At 35.6% G+C, this 18784-nt stretch overlaps 1 protein-coding gene across 1 annotated transcript in view; it reads right to left on the bottom strand.

Moving 5' to 3' along the window:
• Positions 1 to 18784, bottom strand: part of BBS9 (Bardet-Biedl syndrome 9) — a 204769-nt gene that overhangs the window by 146809 nt on the left and 39176 nt on the right. Inside the window, exons 7-9 of the mRNA XM_009332416.1 lie at positions 14559 to 14643; positions 12607 to 12790; positions 11453 to 11582 (exon numbers count right to left, since the gene is read on the bottom strand). Coding sequence (XP_009330691.1) covers positions 11453 to 11582; positions 12607 to 12790; positions 14559 to 14643 — 399 coding nt within the window. The remainder of the gene's footprint in view (positions 1 to 11452; positions 11583 to 12606; positions 12791 to 14558; positions 14644 to 18784) is intronic.

Genomic DNA, 18784 nt, shown 5'->3' with positions numbered 1-18784 from the left:
TGCTATTACACATGAAAACAGATAATCTGTTTGCTCTCATAAACTAAAATTCTTTTAAGGATATTTATATTATGTATTTAACACACTTTGCACACTCTGCAGAAGGCATGCAAACATATAATGTAAATATAGTGTTCAATTATAATTGTTTAACAATATGTAATTATATTGAATATCATTAACTGGTAAATAATTTGTATTGCTGCTTTACAGAATAGCATTCTTCATCTTTCCCATTTGTGTGATAGTTCAAGATTCCTGATCTTAACAGAATACCAGACACAAATCTAGCTAAAAAAATTATGAAATACATGTAAGAGGAAGAAGGAAATGAAACATTACTTCATCTTGATAACCAGTGGAAAAGCAGTTAAGAAAAGAGAAGTTATGACTCGAACAGGTCAACACCTATCCCCTCTTATAAGCACTGAAATCCACTGAGAATCAGAACTGAGTAAAACCTGAAATTGGCCAGAGTGTTACCATTTTGAATGCCTGAAGGATTCTCCAGCTTCCAGGTCTTATATAGTACTTTCACTCTCTACTTGGGAGTGAAGACATTTTCACTAGCACCTTTACATGGTGACACCACACAGCAAAACAGCAAAGTAGTGCCTTACAGCACAACAAATTCAGACAAGTCTTTAGCTTGTGTAGTTTTCTCTTTGAAAGATACTCTTTGCCTAAAAGGCCAAACGCCATCCAGCGACCAAATAAAAAGGAGCATCTTCCACCAAAAAACAAAATGAAAAAAAGCAATGGAAATTAATTGTTTTTCCTTTTACTGCCAAGTTAAAAACAAACACTACTCAGAAAAGCTTGGGTCAGGGGTCTTTTCTGCCAGGCCACTACTGCCACCTGCAGGGCAGCAAAAAAAGGCTTGTGAGGGTAAGCCAAGCAGCACAGCTTTCACACAGGAGAGCCCTAAAAGCTACCATATCACATTAAATGAAGCAGGTTTTTTTTTAACAGGGTTAGTATAATAGCTTGAAAGTTTACATGTAAGGGAATCTTAACAGGTTAAGATTTAGCAATGCATGCAGAGGGACAGACTTCCATGCACGACATCATCTTCTGGTTCCTTCAGGCAGGGAACACACATACTAGTATAGGCAGGCTAGACACGCAATCTAAGCTCATGCTACAAATTACACATAAAATTAATTTTTACCTGAAGGATTAACCAACTTAATTTCTTGGTTTTTAAATATAAAATTAAAACTATTTCAAAAGCAGTGAAGGTTTTATTAAAAATTAGCTAGCTACACAAAATGCAGATTTAAGTTAAAATTAGTATTTGTCACAAAGTAGAATAAAAACAGAATATTCAGGGTGATGACCCAGGCCTCCAGAAATATATGATCTTGCTTTAGGCAAAAAAATGTAAAGAGCTCTGACGTATAATATATTCAAGGAAAAGTTCATAACTTCCACATTGCATTTCTTATTATCACAGTTCCATATCTAAGACACTTAGTGGCATTATCTGAATTGAAAATGAATCCAAGGACTGATAAGAAAACCTGATTACTTTAAATAAGAGTGCAGCCTCTAAGTCAGAGCTCCAAATAATAAGAAAGGAGAAATTACACTGTGATTTCATTTATGACAGTACCAGTGTTAGCAGTAAGAAAGAAATTAAGACCAACTGTGACACACCTAAAACATCTCCATGCTTCATTCCCTCTTAGAGCTACATCAAGAAGTACGTATTTCTTCATTTGCTCCTCCTTCACCTGAAGTCTAAAATCTGTTTCAAGGCCAGACTCCCTCACTGGCAGACAGGCATACAGCAGCTTCCGAAGGCTCAAAGGCTATACCAAAAGGTAGCAGCTACGGCATCGTGGATATAGGATCTGGGGGGCCTCAAAAATTTACCCTTCATCTACACCTTCTCTTCTCCCACTTCAAGATAGTGGTTAGCATCCATTTCACTCCAGGAAAGCTGGAGAGGCCCCAGCATCTTTGCTTCCAACAAATAAATAGATGCAGGGTGCTATACTGATAAAATCTAGTCTGTAAGTTTATTGTTTTAGATAAAGCTTATCCTTAACTGTTGGCTTCATACAAGCTAACATTAGACAGTACGTGAGGAAAATCAGACTACACACAGTCTACAAAGAGGCTAACAAGAATAACCATAAAATAAATCTTTTACCAGAGATTTATTCTGAAAGGATTGAATAATTACCTAACTTTAAAAACATTCAACTCAAATTAATTTCCATCTCTTTCTCCTCACAGTTTGACAGTGATGTTCCTGCAAGCTTCAAAATTCACCAGCATTTCAGGCAGGAAAAAGTGCGTACAGTATTACTTTTAACAATACTTATCATTGTCTCTTCATCCTGTCTTGTAAAGAGCAAAGTTGCTCGTTAAAAGCATCTCTGGCACTTCGCATCGCTGGCAGGCTCTCATCACCATAGCTTAACATAAATGTCCCACCTGCTGGTCCTCATACAAAAAAATATCTTTCATGTTAATAGCATAATAATCAAGACCTTCTAAATCAAGCCTTAGACCGTTCATAATAACTGTTTTTCAAACAGGATGTCCAGCAGTTCCACGGGCAGAGCAGGTATCACAATACATCCATAAACTCCAGCCTACAGCTCAATACCCAACTCCAAGACTGAGTTCAGAACCTGATACAGTTATATTCTACTCTGTCACAACTTGAACAGGCACAGAGAAATTACAGGTTAGCCAAAAAAACCCATGCTATCTGTTTAAAAGCAAGTATTTTATTTTAAATACTAGAGGGGGAGTTACTTGCCTTCTTGTTCTTGAGCAGTTAGAATTTCCATTTTTAAGGCTTTCTCTAGAATCATGAGGGTAGGAATATTTTAAGTGTTATTCTAAAGAAAGTTGAAACCCTTACGAAACCATATGACCATAAAAAGTAGGTTTTTTGAAAAAGCAAGTAAGTGACACGCAATAAAATTAGGAGAATTGACAATATGGGCATGTGCTTAATATCATACAGTAAATACCATTTGAAACTAACTTGCTAGAAAGCCCAGTCATGAATCACACTATATGCTGGACATAGTATTTGGCACACCTATGTCCTCTGCGCGATCAGAATCCTACTAAGGAAAAAGAAATACAATCACACTCATATTTTGTGGCTAAGCTACACGCATTAAAATTGTCTCTTCAAAAGACCTTTAAATAGGGTAATATTTTGTACTGCCATCTCTTGACAATCCAGTGGCAATTTAGTGATGAAACAAATGCAATGGTATTTTTTCTTCTTGAAAACATTCCTTTAAAACGCAATTATGTTTAAGTAGAAAGATTCTAGAATTCTCTGCATTTAAGTTCCCAGATCAGGCAACATTCTTACAGAACACTCAAATAAAAATTTATATATATACATGTATATAACTGAACAGTTCATACTGTGCGTCGTAACTGGCATTGCTTCTATTCCAGTACTACTATACAGAAAAAGGAAAAAATCTTTCAACAAACTATAAAGTTTGATTCCTGCAGTTGTCTTTCCATAAAACTGTGTAATAAGTGCTAAGTTTTGCTGAGTTTATATGTAAGTTTTGCCATTTTTATACGGTGATTCTTTAACAGTTGTGGTAGCTGTGGTGATGTCAGTTATAATAAGGAATAACAGATGGGCTGGAATGAAGAACAAAGTATTTTCAAGCATCTGGATAGCTAAAAAATTAAATGAGAGGGGTTTTATTTTGACCCCACCCACTATTACCCTATATGCGATTGAACTTTTATGCCTTATATACTTAATTCAACTACAATATTTCTTCGTATTTTTTCCAGTTAAATTCAGTTCCTGTTGCCTTTCTACTGTTTGGAGAGCCCAGCTACAAAAAGTACATTCATCTAACCACCCAATGTACTATGATTCTGTGCCAGAGAACAAGTTTTAATTTCAAGTTCATATTTAGACCAGACCGATATTTTCTCAGTTGCAATCTGATCGCAAATTTTAATTTTCTTTAAAAAATATTGGAAGCTAAAACTTCATAAAGCACATTTTCAACCAATGGCTATACACCAGAATTCTGAACTTCAATATTCTGATTCACGTACCTCATTTAAATTAAACTGATGAGTCTGTTGGGCTACATATGAATTCAAATCTGGGAATTAAACCTGTGTCAAAACAAAGAATTTAAACACTAGCTTATGTTCTCTTCTTTATGGAGACAGGTTGCTGAATCAAGGACTTTATGTATAAACTTATTCAGATAAAGTGCCATGAAGTTACAAGCATGTTAACTATGTCAGGCTTAAGCTATCACTCATACACAGAAGACAAGTCTTGGTTCTATGAAGCCAGTGAACAACAGTCTTCAGGGACTTCATACCTCATTATACAAATAAGTATACAAACCACACATTTCTTACTAGTCATTCTAATATTACGAAATACTAACAAATCAAAAAATCCAAAAGGAGTATTGTATTAAGCATTTTTCTAGAAAGCAAAAAAGTGATTCTCTCCATGGATGTATGCTCCAATAACTGTAAAATTCTTAATTGTTTGATGTTGGGGTAAAGATGGGATCATTTTTAAATACAATAAATACAATAAATGTCTCTCTCAGTATTGTGTTCCCCTTCAAAACGCAAACTGATTATCAACCCTGAAATGCAGCAGCACGTATGACTTGGCTTATGTTTAAAGTGCACTGGAGGTGGTGTATGGACAATCTCTATTGGTCAGAGTCACCAGAGCAATACTTCTCAGCCTTGCAGTCAAGCTGCAGACTAATGGGAGAGACTGGACAGGAACAGAGTACTGGAACACGCAGTAAGCTACTTAAGCCATAAAAACCACCCAACCCTTCCTCACATATTCTTTTGAACCTAGGGTTAAAGCATCAGGGATTTTTTTGCAGGCATTCACTGTTGCTCATATGGTCCTCAAATAGCCAAGGCCAACAGTAACACTGACAGTTCAAAGGCGGCACATCAGACTATCAAGCCAAAAAACCTTCCCACTTTGATCTGTAAGTATCCTTAAGTGGTCATCTCTGGTTAGAAAGAATGAATGCCACATGCCTGTAGTAGCATATGGCAAAACAGAAAAGTCAAAGACAGGTAGCAAGAAATCAGTACCTTCAAGCAAAACAGGCTGGAAATTACTAGATAACTAAACAACACTGTACACATCTTTTTACACTACTCATGTTATGCATGTTACACATGCTTTTATTAGAAAAGAAGTAAGAAAAAAGGAAAGAAGCAGCTAGGAGTAAAATAATAATTCAGCACATAGCAAGAGACTAGTGCTTCAGTAAATCAGAAGTCACTGTCTCCAAAACTAACTTGTAAGTATTTAAAAATATTGTAAAATACTCTCTTGTAATGCATCTGTGTAACCGTAACACAAGTGGGGATTTTCCAAGAGACAGGAAAGTGCAGTAGCCATGGCTATCAGCACCACATGGGAAAATACAAATATTCAAACACTAATTAACATGATTACATAGAAAATTAATTTTCAGTACCTTCATTAGTCAAATAGTCTCTGCCGCTTTATTATTTCTGCAAGGGGAAGAAGGACTCATACAAGAACAACATTAGAAATTTTAGACCTACTGAATTACTTCATTTTGTCTTACAAGTAATAAGAAAATTGGACACTACTATAGCATCTTAAGTCAATAACTTTGAAGTGATTCAGTAAGCTGCAGTATTTCCTGCATCTCAGCCTATACAATGGAACTTTGAATTTATTACTTTAAGTCTCTAATTCAGTAGAATTCATAATCAAATACAAAACAGCATAAGTCAAAACATGAACACCAATCGCCTAGGGGTAGCTGGCTTTAATAGATGGCTGATAAATACATTACTACGTGATACAGTCTTAATGGGCTGGTGGTTCACAACACCGATGTCAGGAGTTCAAGGCATAACCCCTGTAAGTCAAGCCTGCAGTGATCATACTTGGAGAAGCAATAACAAAAAATTACCAAAGTAAATTCCAAATACCATAGTCAGTTGTAGTGCTAGCAATTAGCAGAAAAAAATCATTTTTTGATTGCAAACTGAGCAAAGCAGAATCAGTGGTGAACCCTGATATGGAACCCTGTGATATTTTTATGGGATCATTCCTCAGTATAGACCTAGGCAGACTTGAAGTTCATAAAGAGTTGAAGTGTGGATAAAGCTTACTAAGTAGCCCTGCTTGCCCCTTTGAACATAGAAAGTCTACCTCTATTTCCTGGCTTTTCAACAGTTACTTTTGTTTAAAAAAGAAAATTATTTTTTCCCCATCTCAAATAATGAAAATCTATTTACTAGCTTAACTCAAGCTAAAAAGTTGGGTTCTGGAAATTTAATATTTTAAGAAACTCAGAAATTCTTATTCTTTAAAGGTGATAAATTACTTCTGGACAAAACACCTTTCCAGACTGCTTTATATTTCCTCTTCAGAAAACATGCTGTTCCACTACCAAGTAAAATGATATTTATCTGTCAAATAAATGAAAGTGAAAACAAATATTCTAGTAACTTTCACCAACTTCTCCATACCTGTCAACGCCTTGTAATAAAAGGAACTTCACATTTTACAAGGCATACATGTAATTTTGTGGGTTATTTGCTTCAAGAATCTTTCTTCCACGAAGAACAGTCCTTCTGCTCACAGATACAGTAGTACATATAAATGCTCACAAAATAAAGTTGGTTTCCATATTCTAATTCCTAGATGTAGCTCCTAAAAGCAAGAGGCACCACATATGCAAAGCATCCAGTTACCTATAGACAAGCACTACAGGTGGCTCTAAAGTTTTTTTCTTTTGGAATTTGATTAGAAACACCCAATGTGGCTGAAGCTGAAAATATCCTTCATTTAAACATGAAGTTCACTGATAAACTGGTGCCTAAAGTAGTAAGAGTCCCCAGTAGATTAAATAGAGAGGGAAGAATTATCTTTCCCACAATACATCCCCTAAACCCTGAGAAGGCTGGTTTACTGTTAGAACCGTGCCTGCGGATAAATGACATCAACATTTTTTTGCCGTATAGATACTACCAGACTTCATTTCTGATGGGTAGCCAAAAGCACAAAGAACCAAAACTAGGGGCAACATGACATACTGACTTGAAAAAAAGAGGTATTTGAGGAAGTTTGCAGTCTATTTCAGTTTAAAAGAAAAAAGACAGGCTACCTTTTAGCATTCACAGGCTTATCAGATATAACTTGAAGGCTGCGCACAAACAAAACCAAGTAGTAAAATTAAGACTAGTGAACTTTAAAAATGTTCAGAAGAAACAAAGTCCCTGATTTAAAGGCTTCGTGCTTTCCTATTGCAAAAACAGGCTTGTAACTTGAAAGTAATAAAAACAGAAATCCCTTTCCTGAGACTACATCCCGGCTATAATGCTCTATCTATGCAGTTTTAACTCAACCTGCACTGGCATTTCAGATGTTTGTGATGGAAACATCCCTGAGGCTAGCAACACGAGCTATTTTGCTTCAGACTGAATGCACCTTAACATAATGTTCTCGTTTCAGGCCAGCCAGGTCAGAGTAATACTTAGTGCAATCAATCAGCCATTAAAACATGGTACTCTTAGGAACAGCTTTGCCAAGTGAGTTAGCATCAAATAAATAGAAAAGTAGTTGTCTTGAAGTATTTTAATCTACTCCAAGGACCTTTTATGGCCAAACATATGGAGACAGGATAATTCAAGCACAGAAAAACAACTACGACTTGTGATATAGGCCCTTAAAAAGTTACTTTCTGCTACTTTCTGAACAAGTTATTTCAGATGCTTCAGACAAACATAACCCACCTTTTTGGTGGGCGAGTATTAAGTCACTTGCCTTTACAGGCTCAAATCCCTGCCAACAGGAAAAAAAATAATTTCATATGAGGCGCTTTAGCTAACAGGAACCCTATATAGGAACCACATTCCTATGGGCTTGCTCCCCACACAATCACCTGAATTATAAGGGAGGGAGAGAGAGAGAGGAAAAAAAAAAATCTAACACATCTCAAGAAGCATCGAAAAGTGACAAATTCATGGAATTGGTAATCTACGAACATAAGACATACTGCTCACATAATTTCCTTTGCAAAGGAGATGTGGAGGTACAAGGAAGATCTTAGAAAATAGGTCTCTGGTGCAACAGAAAAATGGAAAGTAAAGGGCAAGAAAAAAGGGAAGGGATTTTGAAGTCAATGCTAAGAAGATATTTATATAATTATGGTGGATACCAAACAAACACTGCTGCTCACAATTACCATTTCAACACTGAAAATTTGAGGGGAGTAGGAATTCTTGTAAATCCTTTCTGTAACTTCTGAGATTTCAGCTATTCTAACTGCAGCATATGGACAGTTTCTCTTCAAACCACTCTAGAAGGGGTGTTTTTGTTGGTTTTTTGAGGTTGCTTGGGGTTTTTTAATCAACTCGGGCAGAACACCTAAACCATTTGCTTCAAGAGCTTCAGATGCCGTGAGAATGCTTTTGCACAGCCATAATTTTAAGGATGGCAACACAGGGCATGCAAAAATGTAACTATCCAAGCAGGCTTATCAATGGGAAGATGAATTTGTGCTGAAACAAAGTCCTAAGCAGTTTAAATTAATCCAAATTGTCAATGTAAGTGGTTATACCTCTGAAGCAATCCAGGCAGTGTTAAGCATGTAGGAGTCCCCTCGACACTAGAACAATGTCATAAACAGTTAGTAACTATACATTAACTGAACCAGTATATAAACTTCTAACAAAATAAGGGACAAACTTCTATAACAATTAGAACTGAACTTCCAGTTCAGTGATCACAGTTATAGAGATCATCAGGTAAAACCCAGAATAAGATAAACTCTCAAATTTTTGCCTGTAGTTCAAGTTTCCGATCACAAGCTTTTATAGGAAATTTTCAATTTCCTGACAGAGAACACTCAGGTTTTAACGGAAGGCAAAAAAGTGTAGTTCAATAGCTTAAAAATACATCACTTTTAGAGTGCAGAGACACCTCACCAAAAATGTTCTAAGTAACCACTTATCTTTGATTCTATTTTTCCTTGCATGTTTCTGAAAATGTGATGGAAATCAAGCAGTTTATGCTGGAATTTAATCCCAAATGTTGTACTATGTTCTCATCGTTATTTACATACTGGTATTGCAATAGAGAAATACTGCATTTCATATTATTTTAAGAGGAAAAATCAATTCATAAAGAAGAATGAGGGGCACACACTAGAAACACAAGTTACTTAGCTGGAATTCTCCAAAGCACTTGAACAGTTGATCTTAGACTATCAAGATTACAGGATAAAGTATATGACTGCCTTTATGAGGCAATCGCTACCTCTGTCCCAAGGGGATTTACATAAAATAGCTTCTAATAATGCTCTTCTTATCCAGCAAGCCAGAGCCACACATTAGAAGTAATAGACATTACGCCAACAAGAACATACACATGAACATACATGATCTGTAGAGACAACTGCTTTCAGAACACTCCATTTACTTTGTAAGTATTATTGCAATAAAAGTGGAAAGGATGTGAAAGTAATTAATTGACATATGTCTTATTTAAGGCACTTCAATCTCTCAGCAGTGTAGGATTAACAACTCTATGCTTATTAAAGTACTTAATATTATTTATGTTACGCTAGTGCCCAGAGGCCCCAACTAAGACTGAGGCCTCTCTTGAGTGGAGTATTAGAAAACCATTATCACACTGAGCCAAATAATTCCCTTTCAAATTATTCAAAAAAAACCCAACCCCCCAAAAAAAAACCCATATTCTTTTGTTTAAGCCAAATTACTACCTCTATAAGCTTTACTACAGTTTCTGCTGTTTAGCTTATCTTTATTTTTAGTGTCAGAAAGAAGTAAAAGCATACTGCATATTTTTAAATAGAAAGCCAGAAGAAGCATAGCTCTGAAACATGTATGCCTCAGACTTCTCCCTGCCTTTCAGGCCATTGGGTCTAGACACACAGACATTCCTTCATTTATCAGTACCTGTATAAAGAGGTTTGTATAACTAGATTGCTGCCTCTCCACCCCCTACAGAACAAAAGCCCAAACCAAACCCTACCATTAGTAGGTCTGCTGGAATTCTGAATCCAGCTAGCAAAATGATCTGGACAAATTAGCAGGCTCTCAAAATTCTCACTAATATCAAACTACTGAGTGTTAAAGTTCACATGGAACAGGCAGAATCTGCATAAACTTCTCAGAGGCATTATTGAAACAGATGGTTTAATAATATGAGTTTCCAAACAAATAATTGTATATACAAATATTAGTACAATCTGCTGTTGTAAAAATCAATGCCTTTTTCAAATTTTTTCTGACACAAATATTTTTTCCAAACCTCAAATGCTGTACTGTCATATCCTGCACAATTAACTTTTGGTTTATACTAACCGGCCCACTGAGACTATTTGTTATATTTTACTTGTAAGACCTGTTGGATGAAAGCCAGCACAACTCTCTCCAGAGAGTCTAAAAAAAATTTAAATTATAAATTATTAAAAAATCATTAGGTAACCATTAGTACCAAACAAAACACAAACATCCCTCAGATTACTCTGCATAAGTCAGTAAAGCTAGTTAGTCAGATGTATTTTCATCTGTTATGAGATAAAACACATAACTTATGATCAAGTATTCAACAATCCAGGGTATGTTAGCATAGCAGCCACAAGCCTGCTGGGGATCAGAAGTAATCTACCTGACAAAGACACTCCTACTGCATCCTGTATGGTCACAGGCACTGGGCAGCCAGCACCTACCACAGCTCTGGTGGCACACAGTACAGGCATAAGCTGGATTGTAAAAACACTAGCTGAACTTTTCTGTAGTTTGCTTATTTCAGTGACAGACTCAGCAGAATTATCAATATGTCATAATTTCTCTACACTTGATCCCCCGCCAAACTAGCTTTTCCCTGACCTGTCTTATGTGTATTTTACAAAAAGTTTTGGTCTGTTGAGTGCAATCCTGAGCAATTTAAAGAGTTCCTTAATTTCCACAATTTAACATTGGTGTTGAATAATCTGTTCCAACAAATCATCTCTGGAATTCATATGCTCTTAAATGCTTAATGAAGAACAGATTTTCAGTGAGATTCGCTATTTTCCTGTCTCAGGGAAGGATCTTACCAGATTGCAAGATGGTAGGATCTGGTAATCACTTTTCATTCTTTTAAAAGAAGAAACTACTCCACTGGAAGTATGAGACCCCAGGTTCTACCTTCACTCAAGAAAAACAGAATGTCTAAAGCACAGTACAGCAATTCTAGCATTCTTCTAGAATTAACAGTATGCCCACTAATGAAATGAGTATTTTACAAAACAAAGAAAAAACACTTTGAATTTTCCTTTTACAAGTCACCTTATTTGTTACATACCTCAGAACTGTTTGTTAGGATTTACAAGCAAATTTCACAATTGGAAATGAATCTGAAAAAAGTAAACTTTAACAAGTTACTTACTGTAAATTCGCTACTTTTACTGATACAGGAACGTGGGGAAGTTGAGTGGCCCATTTCAATGTAACATCTTGATAAACATTCAATATTTTATTATGGTTTCCAACTAGAGTGTTTATTGTTCCTTCTTTCACTGTTAAAGATATAAAACCAGTTTTAGGATGAAAGATTTTCAAAAGCCAGTACTTTTCTTTGAGGCTTAGTTCATTACACTATTTTTTCTTTTCCTTTTAAGCTATTACTTGTTATAAATGAATTTAGTATAATTAAAGTGTCAAAAGTTAGGGAATTTACACTGACAATAACCAAGGATATATGTGATTAATTATGGATACCAATTTCAACTGCATACTACACAACACATCCCACAACTTCCCAAGGTTCTAGCCAGCCATGTTTGGTAATTTAAAACATGACTAACAAGACTCATAATTGCCACGTTACCATGCCAGGATAGATATGACAAAATACACATTGGTTAAATATCAGCTACTTATACTCTTCATTAATTCATTGACCTGTGAATACTGATTAAAGGTGTATGCATTTATAGGTTTTATTTATAGTATAATATAAATCAGAAAGTATAAAAAGTGAAGATTGTTAAGATCATATAAAGTCTAAAATTATATTTTAAGTCTAAAATAAGACATGGTGTCAAAAATTTATCAGATAGTTTTTGAAACATTAATATAGAATAGGTATTAAGAATCTGTAGTTCTATAGCGGCATCCAACCAAGTTGCTTCCATACAATGTAATGTATGGAAAGTTAGTTTCATCTCGTAACAGCAAATTTTATTTGACTTTTTTTTAACTATCAGTAAATGACAGAAGGTCCTCAAACACTAGTTTACTCTTCAAAAATCTCTATTCTTCCATGTTTGTTGCTTTGGTAGCCTGGGCACACTTCTCAAACACTAGAGAAGTACCTCAATTTGGTGATGAGAAAGTATCTATTTAGATTCTAAAAATTATGACACTTCACACTAAGTAACATTTGAAAATAAACCTGCTTCATCCAAAAAGAGAGCTCCAATTCCACAGATTTTCTACAAATCAACAGCTTATTCAGAAAAATATATTAAGAGGAAAAAAAAAATTCTTAGTTGTAAAAGTAACCAAGCTAAAGTTAAGTTGAACTTTCCTTTTACAAACCTGAACAATAAGGAATGAAGCAACTCGGACTGTAATCAAGCTTTTTCATGAATCGAATTTGCCCATTATCCTTAAGGCAAAAGAAGTTTCTCTCACCAAGCACAAAAACAGAAGAAACTGCCTGATTAAAGGAGACAACGCATATATCCAGTGCTTGCTCTCCGATGTTTAAAACCCAATCCACCTTCAAAAGAAAAAACATGCTCCAGAGATCAATTGACAGCTGCATATTAAAGACAAAACTTATAGAGAAGGCTTAGAACTCATCAAGTTACATAAATATCATTAACATAGATAGAAAAGCAAAATCAAGGTCTTTTTTTGAATGAGAAAATATTAGTTATCCTCTTATTTTGAAGGCAGTTGGTGACTTTCCTTATTGTGAGTCAAGCAGGAAAAACATCATCCACTTTTTGAAATAGTCATGAATTGATGGCTATGCAGTTCACTTAATTATATTTAAATTTTAAAATACACATCCCATTCAAAATGAAAATGCTTTAGACTTTGACTATTAAATCCAAGAACGGAGTATTAGAATCATTTAAAATCTGCCTCTGTACATGTCCTTAGATATTAAGGGCAAGGTTAGAGAGCAAAAGGTAGTAACTTATTCTACCAATACATGTAAATGGAAAAACAGACAGTTTTAGGTGTGTACGCCAATACTCATGCTTGCAGTCGCTAATGTACACCCTTCAATCTGAAGAATGTTTGTGTTTATGTTTGCTTGTCTACTTCTCCAACTACATACATTGATATAATAAGCAACTACTTACAAATCCCGCCTTGCCTATATCCTTACATCTTTAAACAATACTACTGCTTATTGATACCTTTCATTGGTTTGTTATTTCAGCTCCTCTGAGAAATTTCAACTAATTCACACATGCAAAAATTGCTTTTGACTGCTGCCAAGCTGGTTAAACAGAAATTCAGAATTTCTGAAGTCAAAAAATATCGAAGTTCAACTGTCAGCACTTCCTATATGAACAGCATCAATCATTTTGCTTAAAGAACACAGAATGTGTTAGTAAACATATTGGCATGTCTGATGTATGAAGCTGGAAGTGCCATCTTACAAGTCAAAGGGAAAAAAAAGCCAGGCTTATTGCATTCGTCTCCATGTATGCTCATTTTAGATTAAAAAAAAAAATGTACTGTTTGCAGCATACCTGATGAAGCTTCCAAATTTCTTATTTAAAAACTATGTCTTCTCCTAATTCAAAATGTAGGATTCTGACTGACTTACAGTTTCAAAAAATTCTACGATTAGCCACTGGAAGGAAGATGCATATTTTACTGTCATACCTGAAATATGCTGAATCTAGCATTTTACGCAGTATATTTAGCAGACAAGCAATTCTACTGCAGGACCACAGAGAATGAAATTCTCTTCCTCTTAATAGGAGGCAGCTCAAATATTAAACAACTTATTCACAGGGATCTCCTGAAGACCACTGCATCCACAGGTTTTTGACAAAAAGAGTCCGGGATACTGATTATTTATGGAAACATTTTTCACTGCTGAGTTTTCCCTAAGTACAAAGAATTCCCCAAGTAGAATGAGGTTAATTTTGTAAGTCAAATACAAAGGCACAAATAGACTTAAATTAAAAACATAAGCAATATTTCAGGTGCACCTATTTATCTATCTTACTACAGTTTAGGTTCTGTATTACAAAGACTGCCTTAGAAATAGCTATTTCCAGTACACAGTTCTCTCTTTTTTTTGTCTCCTTAAAACAACTGTGAGTTTTAAGGCCCAACCTTAAACAACTGAGGCCCAAAGAAATCTTAACAGAAATCTACTGGAGTCTTTACATTGCCTTTAATGGCAATTGGATCAGGTCCTTTGTCAGCAGACAATGTTTCCATTCGCTACTTAGCCTTGGTTTTTTTAACATGTATGCAGTGTACCATACAGGTTATGTAAAATAAACAGGTTTTACCGCAAGTCTTTTTCCAGAACTAAGTTTTTGCTGTTCTGTTTCTTGTCTTTCATCAGCATCTGTCGCAAATGCCAGCACTTGGTATCTGTTATAGGAAGTTTAAAAAAGTAAAAAAATAAAATATATCTTTGTAGTTAATACCCTTACATTAAGTAAAAAATAAAATATCATATTATGAGTATACATACACAGTAAAAGCACAGTCTGAAAGGATTGTTAGAAAGCCTACTGCAACACATCTATCATCAGCAAAGATGTTAAAATTAATATCACTGTAGGACAACAGCTAAGTGTAAAGTCAGAAATTAAAACAAACATTTCTATTCAGATTTTATCTGGTGTTAAAATAAATTCAACAGCTAAATATATTAGAGGATAGAAATCTAGACCACAAAGAAGACAGAAGCAAGAAACCAACATATTTTCAAATTGTGAAATTAGGATTCTAATAAAAAATACACTGCTTTCTCTTATTAAACTTTAAACTACCCTGAAATACAATCTGCTATATCTAATAGTTACACTCTCAGGCACATCCATTAAGTAAACTAAGTGGTTCCAATCCAAGAGCTAACAGTAAACTGGCACCAGTAGGTGGCACATCTAGCAAAAGATGGGAGGTTTGTGGATTTGGGGTTTTTTCATTATTTTGTAACTGCCAACCAACCATACTAAGAAAAATTAGCAATGAAGACATTAGAATAAAAGATGTCAACAGGCATAAAAGCTCCATACATCTATCTGTCCTCATTTACACCTATGCAATCCTCAACGTTCAAACCATGTCCTCATTGACTCTTCTGTAACTATTTCTTTCCTGAATTTGTGCTGGTGTCCTGACTTACTGAACTACCCTGTTTCCAATGTATGCACGTTAGGTAATCTGTAAAATACTGAAGTTTCCTACAACAGTGAAAAAAACAACAACAAAAAACTTATCCAAAAGATAGCATTCAATTCTGGAAGTCATGGAGTGCCATCAGCTCCTAAGCTCAAACCAACACAATTCTGAATGTTCCAATTCAAGTCTAACAAATTAAAGTATGTATTTTTGTATATTGTCAAAGTTACAGATTTAAAATGATGACACCAGCAGTCCTTACATTTCAGATGCATGTATTGTGGTGCTTGCTACTGAAGGATTTTAGTTTCTAAAATTATTTTACTTACAGAAGTAAACTATGTACTTGGAGTAAGAAATTTAATTGCTTAAGGTCAATGCTATGACCTAGTTAAAAGTACTAAATAAGCTGCTTTTAGTACAACTATCATGTCTTTAAGTGTCCTCTTTATGAACAAATTCACTGCCCTTTTTCAGTTTAATGCATTTATAAGAGAAGTTGCAGATTCTGACCTAATAAAATGTTCTCTTTTCACCGTATTTTATTGATAGTCTTGGCCAGCACATTATCATTTTATTAACTAATCAGGGACTAATACATATTTTCAAACCAAACTCCCATTGAACAGCAATATGTATTGACGTTTAAGTACCAACTACCTGCATACAAGTCTTTCATCACAAAAAACTCAAGCCACAGATGACCAACAAAAACTTTCAATTCAGCTATCACATCAAGTATACAATCATTTAAATAAGAAGCATTTTGCTTTTAGATCTTTAAAGAATTCAGAATGAACACAGGAAATATTGCTTTTAAATGAAGGCACTGGTCTGTATGAGCTATAGGAAGATGGATAATCTGAAATTTGGCAACATGTTCTGCTAAAGGCAGTAGATAGAACTACTATATTTTTCATTTATTACAATAAGAAAAAAACATGTTTAATACACCCATGAAAATAACCTCTTCTCTCCTTACCATGTCTATTTCCTTCACTTTAGAAGGATTACTTAACTCTATTCTAATGTCCTAATAGTTCAGACACACACTACAGATTAGTACCACAGTGTCTTAATACTTGGCACTAAAGACCAATAACCAGAATCTAAGTGAAGAATTCCTCTAAAACTATACCTTCCTACAATAAAGACAGCACATTTGTGAATCAGTGACAGACTGAGGAAAAATTTTAGCTACAGTTGTTGTAAAAGTCAAGAATCTAAACAATGAAAACGCATGAGATATTCATTTTAAAGAAAAAATATTTATTTATTCCTTACCAATATTAATAAATTCTGTTCTAATTTATTCCTTAGGAAAAATATGAATTCTCTACTAAATTACTTTTACTTGCAACATATATATCTTCTCCTGTATTAAGAAAATAGTACACAATGTCTATAATCTGCTCATGCAATATCCAGAATCTAAGAACCATCTGATCAAGCTTAAGCAGCATAATAAAAAGAGTATTGCTTGAGAAATTCAGGTGATAGAGCAGGGCAGTGCAACAAAGCATTGTGTTAGATTAACATTCCCTGGATTAGATTCCCAAGGCATAATCTATAAAAAGGGACATTCTTATTTTCTTTGATATGATTACCTCTGAAAAAATCCTTAAGGTACTTGTCAGCCCATTCCTCCAGCTTGATGAGATTCCTTTGAATGGTAGTCCTACGCTCTTTCTATTAGCCACTTCCTACAATTTGGTATCATCCTTGAATTTCAGGACATGCGTTCTGTCCTATTGTCCAGGATGAAGAAGTTAAAGAAATACTGGCTCCAGTATCAGCTCCTGAGGAACATCACTCATCTTTGGCTGCTAGTTAGAACTGTGGACAACTACTAATCTGTAAGCCTGACAGCTCTGCCACTTTTTCATCCATTTTTTAGTTCTTTTTTTTATCATGGGTAGTAGCTCCGTCCCAAACACTGCACCACCTCAATTTACTGCTAGGCACAGAAATTCAAAAAGCCTAAGAGCAGACCTTGTTAGTTTTAATGAAGAAATGATGAGGCAAAGCAAACATTAAGTTCCTTGGTCTTTTCACACCTTTGTTAAAATTGCCCAATCTGTGAAGTAGTGGGTCAATTTCCTGGATCTACCTTTTTACATCTGAGTTATCTGTGAAGTCTTGTTCTTCAGACCCTCTGACAGTAGAAGTTTTAACCAAGCTTATATCTTCTCAATCCCACCCCCTGCATACTCACATGATGTTTTATATTCCTCCTTAGTAGTCCATTTTAACTTCCACCTCACACATTTCCTTTTTTCCATTTGAACTCAGTCAGGAGCTACCTGTCCAGTGAAGCTGCCTTCTGCTACTTCTTATTTTCTTGAACGCTGAAATTGATTGTTCTTGGTCTTTGAGAAGGTTATCCATGAAGATTCAGCAGCTCTCCTGAGCCCTTTTGCTCTTCAGGGCAGCCTCTCACAGGATCCTGCGTACCAGTTCCTTGAACAAGCCCAAGTCTGTTCTCTTGAAATCTACAGTCCACTGCTTATCTTCCTCACTTCTATCAGGATCTTAATCCATATCATCTCATGGTCACTGCAGCCAATGTCTGCAACACTCAACAGCAGATGCTGACTATTACTTCTCCAAACATTTCTTTCTTCTTTCTGAGTTGTAGATTCAGCAAAGCATCTTCCCTAGCCAGGCTGTCTAGCACCTGCATCAAAAATGTTTTCCCTAATGCACCTCAGAAGCCTTCCACATTGCTAAAGTCCATTATGTTGCCCTCCCAGCAGACATTAGACCTCCGTGAGAACAAGGGCCTGCAATTGGGAAACTTGTTGTTTAAAAAAGGCTTCATAGCAGACACCACAACGTCCCCTTCCTTAAGCATGCATCTGATTCTAAACAGGTGGATGCTTGATAAACTCTCAAGATGGTGGTTCCTTAAGAGAGCCCCATGCATTCAAGCTGCTCCTCCACGGTGAACATAAATCCCCCCTTGCCTGTCTTTTCTTCCTGAAGAGCCTGGAGTCATCAATTACAGCACCATAGTCATGCAAGCTACCCTGTCACATCTCTAACTGCACACACAACTTCCAGTTCCTCCTCTTTGTTGTCAAGGCTGTAGGTGTTTGTAAATACGCACTTAATAGGGGCCCTCACTCATCCCACTTCCTCTAAGGTATTATGAAAGCATCCTGCTTTGTGCACTTGACCATTATGCCCTATACCATCACTTACATGCTGGATTTAGCACCGATCTCTCAGTCTAGCAGTCAAGGAGGTTAACAAGCCTCCTCTGCCACTTTTTCAGGTGGATTCCATTTCTCCCCATCAGACCTCATTCCTTTGAATTACAGAATCATAGACTCATAGAATCATTAAGGTTGGAGAAGACCTCTAAGATCATCGAGTCCAACCG

Source organism: Pygoscelis adeliae, unplaced genomic scaffold, assembly GCF_000699105.1.
Source record: "Pygoscelis adeliae isolate BGI_AS28 unplaced genomic scaffold, ASM69910v1 Scaffold58, whole genome shotgun sequence".
In the NCBI taxonomy this organism is placed as follows: domain Eukaryota; kingdom Metazoa; phylum Chordata; class Aves; order Sphenisciformes; family Spheniscidae; genus Pygoscelis; species Pygoscelis adeliae.
This window is presented reverse-complemented; position numbering and strand designations above follow the sequence as displayed.